Consider the following 12,198-nt stretch of genomic DNA (forward strand, 5'->3'; position numbering starts at 1 on the left):
AGACAAGCCTTGTTCCCTGTCCCTGGTACCTGTCCCTTTCCCAGGTGCTGAGTGCTGGCACCCTTTGAGCTTTGGCCTTTGCTTGGCTTGCTCAACCTCATGTTCTTCCTTGAAACCTGTGTAGCTGCAAAGTCCTGAGTTTGGGCAGAGCCCCCTGAGCCCCCTGATGTGGAGATGGGGCAGGATGTTCCCCTGGAGAGGGGTGAGATACACACACACACACACACAGGTGTGATACTGAGCACACAGGGAGTCTCAGTGCTGTGTCGGTGTGGCTGAGCTTGGTGTTGATTTTGGATTGCTCTCAGCAATCTGTGACACTCCTGACACACTCTCTCCCACAGCTTGGAGCCAACAGTGGGGTGCACATCATCATTTTTGATGAGATTGATGCCATCTGCAAGCAGAGGGGCAGCATGGCTGGCAGCACCGGCGTGCACGACACCGTGGTGAACCAGCTGCTCTCCAAAATCGATGGCGTGGAGCAGCTCAACAACATCCTGGTCATCGGTAGGTGGGACTGCCTTGCTCTGTCCTGAGGGCTGGCTGGGCACTGCTGGGGTTTGCCTCACTGCAGGCCACCTGAGGAGCAGCATCAGCAGCAGGTTTAAAGGGAGGTGCTGCTGTGGTTGGCAGATATTGCTGCTTTCAGCAATTTCCTTATCTAGTTTTTGATAAGGAGGGTGTCATAGTTTAGGGAAACCTGCAAAGACTGATAGAATTGATGTATCAGCCTGTGGGGGAGCGGGGCTGCTCCTGCTGTGCTTGTCCTGCTGCAGGAGCCCAAGGACAGGCAGACAGAGCCACAAGCACAGCTCTGATTCCTGTTGCCCTGACTCTCCCTCAGGGCATTTCCCACCATTCCAGAAGATGAGTGCCTTCTGTCTGCTTTCTTGGGATTCTTTGAGTGTCTCCCTAGCTCTATGGGCTGTACCAGGGGCTGGAAACCCACTCAGGAAGCTCAGGTAACAGTATTTTGTTTTAACTTTGCCTTCAGGAATGACCAACAGACCTGACCTGATTGATGAGGCCCTGCTGAGGCCGGGGAGGCTGGAGGTGAAGATGGAGATTGGTAAGCACACTGCAGAGCCCAGTTCCTCAACTCCCTGGACCTAGAGCAGCAAAGCAAATACAAATCCTAATGTGAGCAATCCCCAGCATGGCTCAGGTGCTGAACTTCCTGCAGCTCCCTCCAGAACATAATTAGATCAGACCAATAAACCACCACTTTGGACTTCCCTACTGACAAACCTGATCTGAGTTTCTGCCCAGCAGAGCGGGCAGGGATGGGCAGGCAGGACCCTGAATATTTGTGTGAGGGAAGGGAAGCAAATAATGGTACAGGTCATACCTGGTGGAAATTGCAGGAAGGCCAGGAGAGAGCAGTGGGTGAACTAAAAGTGGGCCAGGAGCTTGGTTTGCCATTTCATCTGGCAGCTGGAAAAGCAGCTGTCTGTCAGTAGCTAGAAAGGGACTTTTGTAACTCTGCACACCCAGTGCAGGGTAAATTAGGGAATATCTGATCGTGTAGGCTTTATTAAGAAAGTAAGCCCAGATCATCTTAGATTCATGAGAACAAATCACTGGCTTTGCATTTGAGGTCAGAATTTGGTCAGTGAAGGTTATGGTGGAGCCTTAAGGGTGCCTGGCCTGCGGCTCAGTGCTGAGGTGACAATTCCCTGAAGAAAGATGGAGTAGAGAACAGCCTGGGACTGCTGGAAAGCTCAGTGATCCTGGAATGAACTATCAGGTGACAAGGACTGAATGCTCCTGGGTACTCTGCATGTTGTAAAATGTCTTTTCACATCCCGTCCACACAAACACTGATCAGTGCAAATACCAGATCCCTGGAGCAGAGGCTGGAAGGGGCTGGGCACAGTGGGGCTCAGGGTGATGAGCCAGACTGCCAGGTTACACTGCTAAGAGTAAGATCTTCTGTGTCACCCATTGTGGGCTTCAGAAATGACTTGCTGAGGTGCAGGCTGGGAAATGATCACCTCAGGTGATGAAAAGGAACATTTTATAGGAATTATATGAACCATGTGAAGAGGCTCTGGATTTTGGGAGAGTAAACTTTCAGTTGATTCAGTAATTAGTGGATGTGACCCCTTGGGAAAGGGCACTCAGGGATAGAGGGGCAGAACAGATTTTATCAGGGTCTGTGATGACAGGCAAAGAGCAGAAACTTTTAATGGACAGAGGACAGGGTCACATGGGATATAAGGGAGAAATCTGTTATGGACAGGGTGGTGAGGCCCTGGCACAGGGTGCCCAGAGCAGCTGTGGCTGCCCCTGGATCCCTGGCAGTGCCCAAGGCCAGGTTGGATGGGGCTTGGAGCAGCCTGGGACAGTGGAAGGTGTCCCTGCCATGGCAGGGGTGGCACTGGATGGGTTTTAAGGTCCCTCCCACCCAAACCATGGTAATTCCATGGTAATTGCAAGGTTGGAGCTGGATTGAGGGATGCCAGGGGACTGACCAGATTGTCATTCCTGGTGTGGAAATCTGAGAGCAGCCAACTTGGAGGAGCCCTGAGGAAAGAAACTCAACCTTGTGCTGTTCTCCCTGGTTTGGTGGTGACACAGTTCAGTTTAGGAGTTAATGTAATTGAATGTTCTCAGTGCAAAGCATCATCAAATACCCTCATTGTGAGTGCAAGCTCAAGTGTTGGGAAGGGGCCTTGGGAGGAGGGGACACTGAGGGGAGGGCCAGGGGATTTGCAGTGCTGTGCTCAAGAGGTTGGGGGTGTTCTCTTCCCCATGCCAGGCCTGCCAGACGAGAAGGGCCGATTCCAGATCCTGCACATCCACACAGTGAGGATGAGGGAGCACCAGCTCCTGGCTGAGGATGTGGACATTGGAGAGCTGGCAGTGGAGACCAAAAACTTCAGTGGTGCTGAGCTGGAAGGTTTGGTTCGAGCTGCTCAGTCCACTGCCATGAACAGACACATTAAGGTCAGTCTCCTGCTGGGGCAAAAAAGGGAAAATAATTATGTTTGGAATATGGAATGTTTACTTCCAACTGGAAAGGAGCCTATCAGTGTACCTTAGGAGGTGAAATTCATGTGGGCACCACCTTTTCCCTGTGCTTTTCTTTTGTTCTGAATTCCCTCTTCCCTGTCCTCCAGGTGCCTCTTGCACAGCTTGGTGGGGTGGAAGGGGTGCTTTTTGAGGATGTTTTGCTAAAAACTGAAAGTCTTGAGCACAGTTTGTGCATTGGACCCAGGAGACAAGGTGGGAATTAGAACAGCCATTTATGGGGAGGCTCTGCTGGAGCCTGAGCAGCTCAATGTGTTGATAAATGTTCTGTAAGGAGGGGGAGGTTATCATCTCAGAGCTGGTTTGGGGGCATAAAGACAAAGGTCACCAGTGGAGAGCTGCAGGGGGCATTTGAAGGATGCCAGTGAATTTTGGGTGTCCTCTGGGAGAGAGAATTCAAACAGGTGGAGGCAGGGATGGGGACTGACCTGATCATCACCTGGGGTCAAGTTCTTGGAGCTGGAATGGTCTGGAAATCCCAGCTCAGTCCTTGTCAGTGAAAATAGCAAAATAGCAAGGTTAGAATTTACCAGGAAAGGTAAAGAGCAAAAGTGGGGCTGTGATTGCATCATGGATCAAATCCCTGGTGTACTGGGATCATGCTGGAACCAGGGTGTGGGATGGCAGCAGAGGATCAGAGGTCCAGGAGGGTTTTCTTTGGAAAAATGGTTAAACTGGGATTCCTCAGCCCAAAAAAGCATGGGGAAGGGTCGTGGAGAGTGTGCTGGGATCAGGGAATGGGGATGGCTGTTCACTGTTTCCTCATGCAAGAGCCAGAAGAGCAGAAGAGATGTGCTTTGTGTGGAGAAGTGTTCCAGCCTTGGAAGGGACCCTCTGCTCCAAATCCAAATTCAGAGGGTTTTGTACAAAGCCTTCCATTGCAGATAAGTGCTGACATGGTGATCACCCCACGTCCTCTGATTCATGCAAGCTTCCCAAGTCCCTCTGTTCTCTGGGAACACTTCCCTGCCCTCCCAGTCCCACTGCCTGGGGGGGTCAGTGTGCCTGCAGGAGGGAGCTCAGGGCCGTGAAATGTCAGGGCTGGGAAGGCAGAGGCAAAGCTCAGTATTCAGTGGTGTTGAAATATGAGATGATGAGGTGGTGAGGAAGGAGCCTGAGGCACAGCCCCTGCTCCCCTGGCCAGGCTGGGGGCAGCTCCTGCACGGAGAAGCCCTGGACATCAATCCCACAGCACAGGGACTGTAAAAATCTGCTCAGCCTCAAATGTGAGGAGTGCAAGTCACACTTTCATTTAAGTGAGAAATCATTTGCTGCTTAGACTTTTGTATCTCCTGGGAGTGCTCCTTCTAAAGGAAAAATTACTCTTCCTGCTAATTAGTCTTGTATAACCATAATACTTGACAAGTTATTGTTTCATATAGCAAAAAACCACAAACATCATCACTTTCTCATTTTCTTGTGCTCTGTCTCAAAAAAAAACCCCAACAAACCAGTGCTTCTGGATTCTTCCCTTTGCAGGCAAAACATTTTCCTTAAATAATTAATTTTGCTTATAGTTGATGTTTTGTCAGTGCTTGAGTTTTGGGTGAGTTTGGGGAGCGTTGGTGTTTTGATCTATTCCCTGCTGTGCCAAGAAATCATGTGGGAAAAGAGGAGATGGCAATGTGCAAATGTGAAAGAGCAGTCCCCTCCTCTGGGGTGCTTTGTGATCCACATCTCAGTAATGTATGGATGTGTTTTTTCCACATGGGAAGTAACCACGTGTTGTTTTGCTTTTCAAGCACTTTGACATAGTAATTTTGGGTAATATTCTTTATTCTGAGATTGCTTTTAGCTAAATGAAGCAGTAAAGTACTTTATTCTTTCCTACAAGTACTGAAAACTTAAAATATACATCACAGGCCTGACCTAGTTTTCAGAAGCACCTGTGAGAAGCAAGAGCACGAATGGAAAATGAAGGGGCATTGTCTTCTGAATCATTTAAACTCTTGTGATTATCTCTCAAAGTGTGAAAAATTAAAACACGAGCTCATTAAAGGCTGGGGAGATAAGAGCCCCCCTGTTTTTAAGTGTTCAGCTTCAGGAATTTATTGAGTGTTTCAGGTACCTTCATCTCCCTCTGCACAGTAGAAAAGTGATCAGTTGTACTAAAGATGCCCTCAGTTGTTTATTTGGCAAGTGTGTTTGTGCTTGGTGGGTGTTTTTGGGAGAAGGGACTCTCATTTCAGCCATCCTCTGGCTGCAGGTGTGTGTTTGGCACAGCAGGATTGCCCAGGCTGGGGTCCTGTGGTGGCTGTTTAGGGGTTGCTTTTGCTGCTCCTCAAGACAAGCACCATGGCATTATTTTTATTGTTATTTTTCCTTCCCGTGCTCTGGTGCACTCTGTTCTTGCAGGTCCCTGTTGGAGGAGAATGTCTGAGACAAGTCTTTGAGGGTTAAATGTAGTTTATTTGTTTTAGTTCCCAGATCCAAAGGGTACCTGTGTAATCCCAGTAGGTTCTAGAAGTTTGAATTGGGCTGAGGTCAGTCCCATACTGGCACCAGTCTGAGCCTCACTGACTCCTGCTTTGCAGCACAGCAGCAGCAGGGGTGGGCCAAAGCTTCAGTCCTGTTCTTATCTGGGGTGACTTCTCTGAAATGGGGGTCACAGAGCTCCTCTGCACTTCAGCATCACCCACTGGGGTGGGACAGCTGCCCTGAGTGGCTCTGGGGGGCTGGGATGTGGCTCTTGGAGGTGGGCATGGCTCCAGGGGTACCCAGCAAATGTCCCCACAGAAACATTTTTCTTACTGACCCCACAGGGCTGGGGCTGTGGAGGGAGGCTGGGGGGGAGCTGGGTGGTGCTGCTGCACCTCAGTGGCCTTTGTTGCCTTTCTAGGCCAGCAACAAAGTGGAGGTGGACATGGAGAAGGCAGAGAGCCTGCGAGTGACCAGAGGAGACTTCTTTGCATCCTTGGAGAACGATATCAAACCAGTAAGTGAGCACTGTGGGGCTGCAGGAGCAGCCACCAGTGCAGTCATATGGGAGGGACACTTCCTTTGGGGTCACGCAGCAGTGGCATGTCCTGTGTTGTGAAGGTGGGGAGCTCTGAGCTCTCTGTGTGCCTGTTGCTGCCCAGAGGGTCATAGAGAGAGCTAGAACAGATAAAAAACAGCTGGGGGTTTCTTCTCCTTGTCACAGCTTTCCCTTTTAGGCCACTCCAGTTCCTGGATGACAGCTTTACCCTGGGCTGTTGGAGGAGGTTTAAGCCTTATTTCTAGGAATTGTCTCCACACAGTGTGGAGTCAGAACACACTGGTAACCTGCACTGACTAGAACTGCTTGTGAGGGCCTATGAAAAGATGGTTCTGAACATGCCTGGTCTCCACCTGTGTTCAGCCCTCTGAGCTGGAATGCTGTGAGTCACCAGGGGCTGTGACTGTCTCACTTTAGCATCTTCCAGAGCCTTGCTCCTGGTCATTTTTGTTTAATTGTTTCATGGTTTTTCAAGGAGATGAAAAATTTTTTTGCTGAAAGAAGTGTTCCTTCACTTCTACAGGCATTTGGAACCAACCAGGAGGACTATGCCAGCTACATCATGAATGGAATCATTAAGTGGGGGGACCCAGTGACGAGGGTGTTGGATGATGGGGAGCTGCTGGTGCAGCAGACCAAGAACAGCGACCGCACTCCCCTGGTCAGCGTCCTGCTGGAAGGTACAGCTGGGGGAAACACCTGGGAAATCCCCTCTGGAGACTGCTCCTGCTCACCTCTGACATCCTGCACCTGCAGGAAACACCTGGGGGGAGAAATGGAACTGGGCTCTTTCAGTTTGCTTGGGTGAAACTGCTTTGGATATTAAAACTGTCTGCTCAGCCAAAGGGATCCTGTGGTTGGAATAAGGGAGAAGGGAATGTACCCAATGAATAACCAAATGTACCCAGTGAATAACCACAATGTACCCAGTGAATAACCAAAATGTACCCACTAAATAACCAAAATGTACCCAGTGAAGAGCCTGCATTTGGCTGGTTTACAGTGGAGATGTCTCTAGCTGAGTCAGTTGTCTAAATTCTCTTTGAAGTCACTGGAGAGCTCATCAGTGGAATTAGCTGAGTTCAAACAGCCACATTTGGGTGTCTCTGTCAGTTAAAGGTGGATCCCCTCTATCCAGACTGTTACTGCCTAAGGAGAGTTTTCAGATGTTGGAAACTGGTTGCAGTATCTGTGTTACAAGTTTTGGAGGAGAATTTGTTATGTTGGAGTAGAATTTGTTATTTATCTCTTCCCCTTTTCCTTTCCCAAAGTCCAAAAAGATGCATTACTACTGTTGCTTGTAGTATGTAGCTTTGGAGTTAACCCTGAGTAATTTCTTGTGTTAGTGCCCAGCAATTTCTTCTGTCCCTCCAAAATGATTCATGTTGGCCACATGGATTCAGGTGTGTCTTTGGTCTCTGAATTATCCTGGTGTGAATTCAGACAAATAACAAATTGTCTTTGCCAGTGTTTCCCTGGTGTGCCTGCTGCTGGCTTGTTTGCCAAGGTGCCAGCAGAGATCATACTGAGACAGGACATAAGCTCAAGAAATTGATCCAAAACACAAACTCACACATTTTGGTGCCATGGCTGCTCCTACAGAAAGTGTAATGTCCCCTTTCATGTCACGACACATCATTCTGCATACACTCAAGTAGTTCCATTAATTGCCTTCATGTGGAGGATTGGGTTGCACCAGGAGTTAGTGTGTTCCTTCTGCAAGCAGGAAAAACATTCATTTCACACTGCAGATGCCTCTGGATGGAATTCAAACATACCCTAAGTATCATTCACACCGAGCATTGTCAGAGCTGTTTACTCCCTTGTTTATTCCTTGTTTGTCCTTTGCTTCAGGACCCCCCCACAGTGGGAAGACTGCTTTAGCAGCAAAAATAGCAGAAGAATCCAACTTCCCCTTTATCAAGATCTGTTCTCCTGATAAGATGATTGGGTTTTCTGAAACAGCCAAGTGCCAGGCCATGAAGAAGGTACGTGTGTGTCGTCCCCTATGGCTGGTGACAGCACAGTTCTGGTTCTCTCCTGGAGGGAAAGGTGAATTACCTTTGGGATGGTATTTTCAGCTCTCTCTAGGTCTGGAAATCCTGCATGTATTTATTTATAAAGTTGAATGTATCACAGAATTGTAGAATGGATTGGATTGGGAGGGTCCTTAAAGCCCATCCAGTGCCACCCCTGCCATGGCAGGGACACCTCCCACTGTCCCAGGCTGCTCCCAGCCCTGCCCAGCCTGGCCTTGGGCACTGCCAGGGATCCAGGGGCAGCCACAGCTGCTCTGGGCACCCTGTGCCAGGGCCTGCCCACCCTGCCAGGGAACAATTCCTAATTCCCAAGATCCCATCCATCCCTGTCCTCTGGCAGTGGGAGCCATTCCCTCCTGTCCTGTCATGCCAGACTCCTGTCACAATGTTTTTGTGGCACTGGTACTGAGTGTCTCAGGGAAGGTTTCAAGTCTGGCAAACAGTGCAGGAGAACAGATCTGGGATGAGCAGGTCTGGAGCTCTGCCTGTGGAGAGGGAGCCAGGAAGGGCTTAGGGCTGCACATGGGGGAACAGATCTGCCTGAGTGGGACTGGGACCCGTTCTGAGGTGGGGTCTTCAGTTAAACATGAGCTGAATGTTACTCTGATCACACTGGTGCAGGGTTGTAGAGTTTGTAAGGGAAGGAAGGTTCTTAGGAGAAGCAGTGGAGATCCAGTTTGTGACTTGGATCCAAGAGGAGCCTTTGGATTCACTGGAATCAGGGTTTGCTGGAGGCAGGGCTGCAGCACCACTGCTGTCCTTAATGCTGCCTCCTGCTCACACCCAGAGCTGTGCAGGGCACTGTGCTGCTCCAGGAAGGGTGACTGGGGCTGAGATCCACACCTGAGTCAGTCCCTTCTCCCTGCAGGCTGCTGTTCTGCACAGTGCCCAATATCCAGCCTGAGGAGAAAATCTTCACAGCTATGTTACAGCTGGGGAGGTTCTGTGTGTGTGTGTGTGTCACATTATCAGTGTTGCCCCAGCTCCTAAAACAGAGGAATGGTGCTGGTTTCTCCCTGGCTTCCAGTGAACCTCAGGGCAGCTGCTTGTTGCCAAGGGTGGGAGGGGGTAAATGAATAAATGAACCAAATTTGTGGAGATGGCAGTGTTTTATTGTCTGCAGGGAGCCTGATCTCTCATTACCCACCTGTTTCATTCTCAGATTATTCCTCTCAGTGCTGCTGTGTTCAGCTGAACCCACATCAGCAGCCCCAGCTGTGGCTGTCACAGTCCTGTGGCTGAGGTTTAACACTGAGTTATTTCACTGTTTTTCAGATCTTTGATGATGCCTACAAGTCCCAGCTCAGCTGTGTTGTTGTGGACGACATTGAGCGACTTTTAGGTGAGTCAGGAGGAGGGAGAGCTGTGCTGGCTGCTGCAGAAATATTGATGTATTTGCAATGTTGAAACATTTCAAACTGGAAATTATCTGGAACCATTTACTGCAGGGCCATTGTACTGGTTTTGATGCAGTGAAGTGGCTTAAATGTGTATCTGCTCCATGGACATTAAAATGAGTTTTTCCTTTCAGATTATGTCCCAATCGGACCTCGCTTCTCCAACCTGGTCTTGCAAGCTCTTCTGGTGCTGCTGAAGAAAGCCCCCCCTCAGGTAAGGCAGGGGTGGGACAGTGGGACTGTCCCTGTTCCTGCAGGAATGGACAGTGGGAGCTCTGTGGCTGCCTGAGAGCTGCCAGTGGTGTTAAGGCTTTGTCTGAGTCAGCCGCGTTAATCCCAGCCTGCTGCTCTTCATTCACTTGGACATTTCTAGGATAACCACAAGGGATTCAGCTTGAAATATCTAATTACTGGGGGCTGTATCTTCTGCAGTTAGTCCTAAAAATACTGACTGAGGAAACCAGTTTAACCTTCACCATGTAAAGCTGAATTGTGCCAGCTGTGCCCTCTGAGGAGCTGTTCAGGCCAGATCCACCCCTGGCTCAGCCACGTGCTCCCTCCCTATTTATAGATCAATTTCTGTGTAATCTGTGATTGTGGTTGTCAGGGGTTTAATTTGTTCTTAACTTGAAATGATCAGGTGTTAATTACAATGACTGAGGGAAGCTTAAGATCTTGTCTCTCGTGCTGATCCTGTCTGTTTGCACTTTGTGGCTCGATGAGATTTAGGAACATCACAAGTGCTGAGGGTTCTGCAGCTCGTGCTGGGTGAGACAGGCAGGCTGAGCCTCCTTTCTTGTTTGCCATTTTCCTGTCCTTCACTGCCTTTCTGCTCTGTGTGTCAGAGATCTGCATGAATAAATAACATCCTAACAGGAACACCTTGAAAGTTGATGTGAGGAAAAAGCAGAGAAGCACAGTCTGGGTGAAGTCAGTTTTTTGTCATGTTTAATATCCTGGCACAGGAGCCTGTGTGTGAGTGTTGTTTTCATTAGAGAGTTTGGTGAAAAGACCTTTCAAATCCAGGACTTTGAACTAAATTGTAATGCCACAGGCCCTGAGTTCCCCGTGTGACTGTCAGCCTGGGAGAACAAAGATTTTCCCAGTGAGCTTTCTAGGCCATGTGAAGTCTGTAACACAACAGCATCCAAGTTTTATCACATGCTTGGAACAGAGCAGCTGCCTGTGTGCAGCAGCACAGCCATTCCTGGTCCCCTCATCTCCTGTAATCACTGACCTGCTGCAGGCTGTTCCACAGTGCCAGGACATGGCTGTTCCCAGAAATCAATAGGGAAAACAGAACTTTATTTGGTTCAGCTTTCACAGGAACTTAAAGTATTAAATTGTCCATTTGCCCATTGCATCCTGAATGTGTGCTGCTGCTGGGCTGCCCTTTGGGTGGCACCTGGGGCTCCCAAGAGCAGGACACAGGCTGCAGCTCACAGATATTTGCCAAGTTTGCACTTGTTGCAGAGATTTGTGCTCAGCAGGGTTTGAAATGCCCTGGGGGCTGGGAGACTCTGCCTTGACAGCCAATATTATGGTGAGTTAAGCCATAAATTGTTGGAGGGTAGAGAGTGAGTTTGCTGAGGAGATGTCACTGGTTGATTGATCATGTGGGGTTTTATTTATTTATTTATTTTTTTTAAGTGTCCAGTGTTGGCTTTGTGGGAATCAGGACATGGGGTGAGCTGAGCCCTGCTCTGGCACTTCTGGGGACAGGGCTCTTCCTGGTGTGTTTGTAGTGAGTTCCCTGGGATGGCCATGGCATGTGGGGATCTTGGGCATTAAAAAACCCAAAGTTGTGTGTAAGAAATAGAGTTGTGCAGGAAAGACCTTTTCTGCTGTGACAGTTTACTGTGAAAAAGGTTGGATTTGGGCACAGAGACTCCTTGGGGGTTTTGAACTCAAGTAAGGAACCCATGATGGAAATAATCCTGAGGGTTAATCAACACCTTCAAGTCCCCTCTGAGATTACAAGTTGCCTTGAGGAGCAGTTTCTTTGGAGGGAATGGCTGATCTCGGGGGGTTGCTGGAATTTGAGGTGCAGCTACAGGCTCTAAGTGCATCAGCAGCATTAGTGGGACTGACCTGCATGGGGTCAAAGCACTGTGGATTTCTGTGGGACTGGGATCATGGTTTAGCATCATTCCTTGTAAAAATGGGATGTCCTGGGACATCCCTGTGCTGAGAGGAATTCTTGGCAGGATGCTGGGAAGACAATACCTGCTACCCTTTGCTTCAGTGTTTCACTTGTGGGGGGCACCTGAAATACTGAGTGGATTTAAAAGAATCTTTGGGTTGGGAGGGACCTTACAGCCCATCTCATTCCACCCCCTGCACTTCCAGGGATCCAGGGCTTCTTTGGGAGTTCCATTCCAGGGCCTCCCCACCCTGACAGGGAAGAATTTCCTTCCAATATCCATCTGTCCCTGCCCTCTGGCAGGGGGAAGGCGTTCCCCCTTGTCCTGTCACCATGGCTGCTCCCACTGCTGTGGCCCAGATTATGAATTCACGGGGGTGTCACGTCACTTGCAGGGATATTCTTGATGTGCAAGCAGCTCCCTGCAATCACTGCAGGCTCTGTGTGGAAGAGAAGCATTTCTGGGATGAAATGTTATTAATTATGCATCGAGGTGCGTGTCTGTGTTGAATTGAAGCTGCCTCTCAGGCTCCACTTTTCCTCCCAGGCTGGATTATTGGAACGTGGTGTGGGAAGGGCAAACACTTGAAGGTTCTGGTTTTCTTT

The 12,198-nt window shown here is 49.3% G+C and overlaps 1 protein-coding gene across 3 annotated transcripts in view; it reads left to right on the forward strand.

Moving 5' to 3' along the window:
• NSF (N-ethylmaleimide sensitive factor, vesicle fusing ATPase) overlaps positions 1 to 12,198 on the forward strand; it is a 76,205-nt gene that overhangs the window by 52,056 nt on the left and 11,951 nt on the right. For all 3 annotated transcript variants that reach the window (XR_005954681.1, XM_041461982.1, XM_041461981.1), the window contains exons 10-17: positions 345 to 510; positions 998 to 1,072; positions 2,765 to 2,952; positions 5,876 to 5,971; positions 6,537 to 6,693; positions 7,868 to 8,001; positions 9,328 to 9,394; positions 9,584 to 9,663. Coding sequence is in view for 2 of the 3 variants with exons in the window: in XM_041461982.1 (XP_041317916.1) it covers positions 345 to 510; positions 998 to 1,072; positions 2,765 to 2,952; positions 5,876 to 5,971; positions 6,537 to 6,693; positions 7,868 to 8,001; positions 9,328 to 9,394; positions 9,584 to 9,663 (963 nt within the window). In the remaining variant the exon portion in view is untranslated. The remainder of the gene's footprint in view (positions 1 to 344; positions 511 to 997; positions 1,073 to 2,764; positions 2,953 to 5,875; positions 5,972 to 6,536; positions 6,694 to 7,867; positions 8,002 to 9,327; positions 9,395 to 9,583; positions 9,664 to 12,198) is intronic.

Source organism: Pyrgilauda ruficollis, unplaced genomic scaffold (genome assembly GCF_017590135.1).
Source record: "Pyrgilauda ruficollis isolate IOZ18807 unplaced genomic scaffold, ASM1759013v1 scaffold159, whole genome shotgun sequence".
NCBI classification, from domain to species: Eukaryota; Metazoa; Chordata; class Aves; order Passeriformes; family Passeridae; genus Pyrgilauda; species Pyrgilauda ruficollis.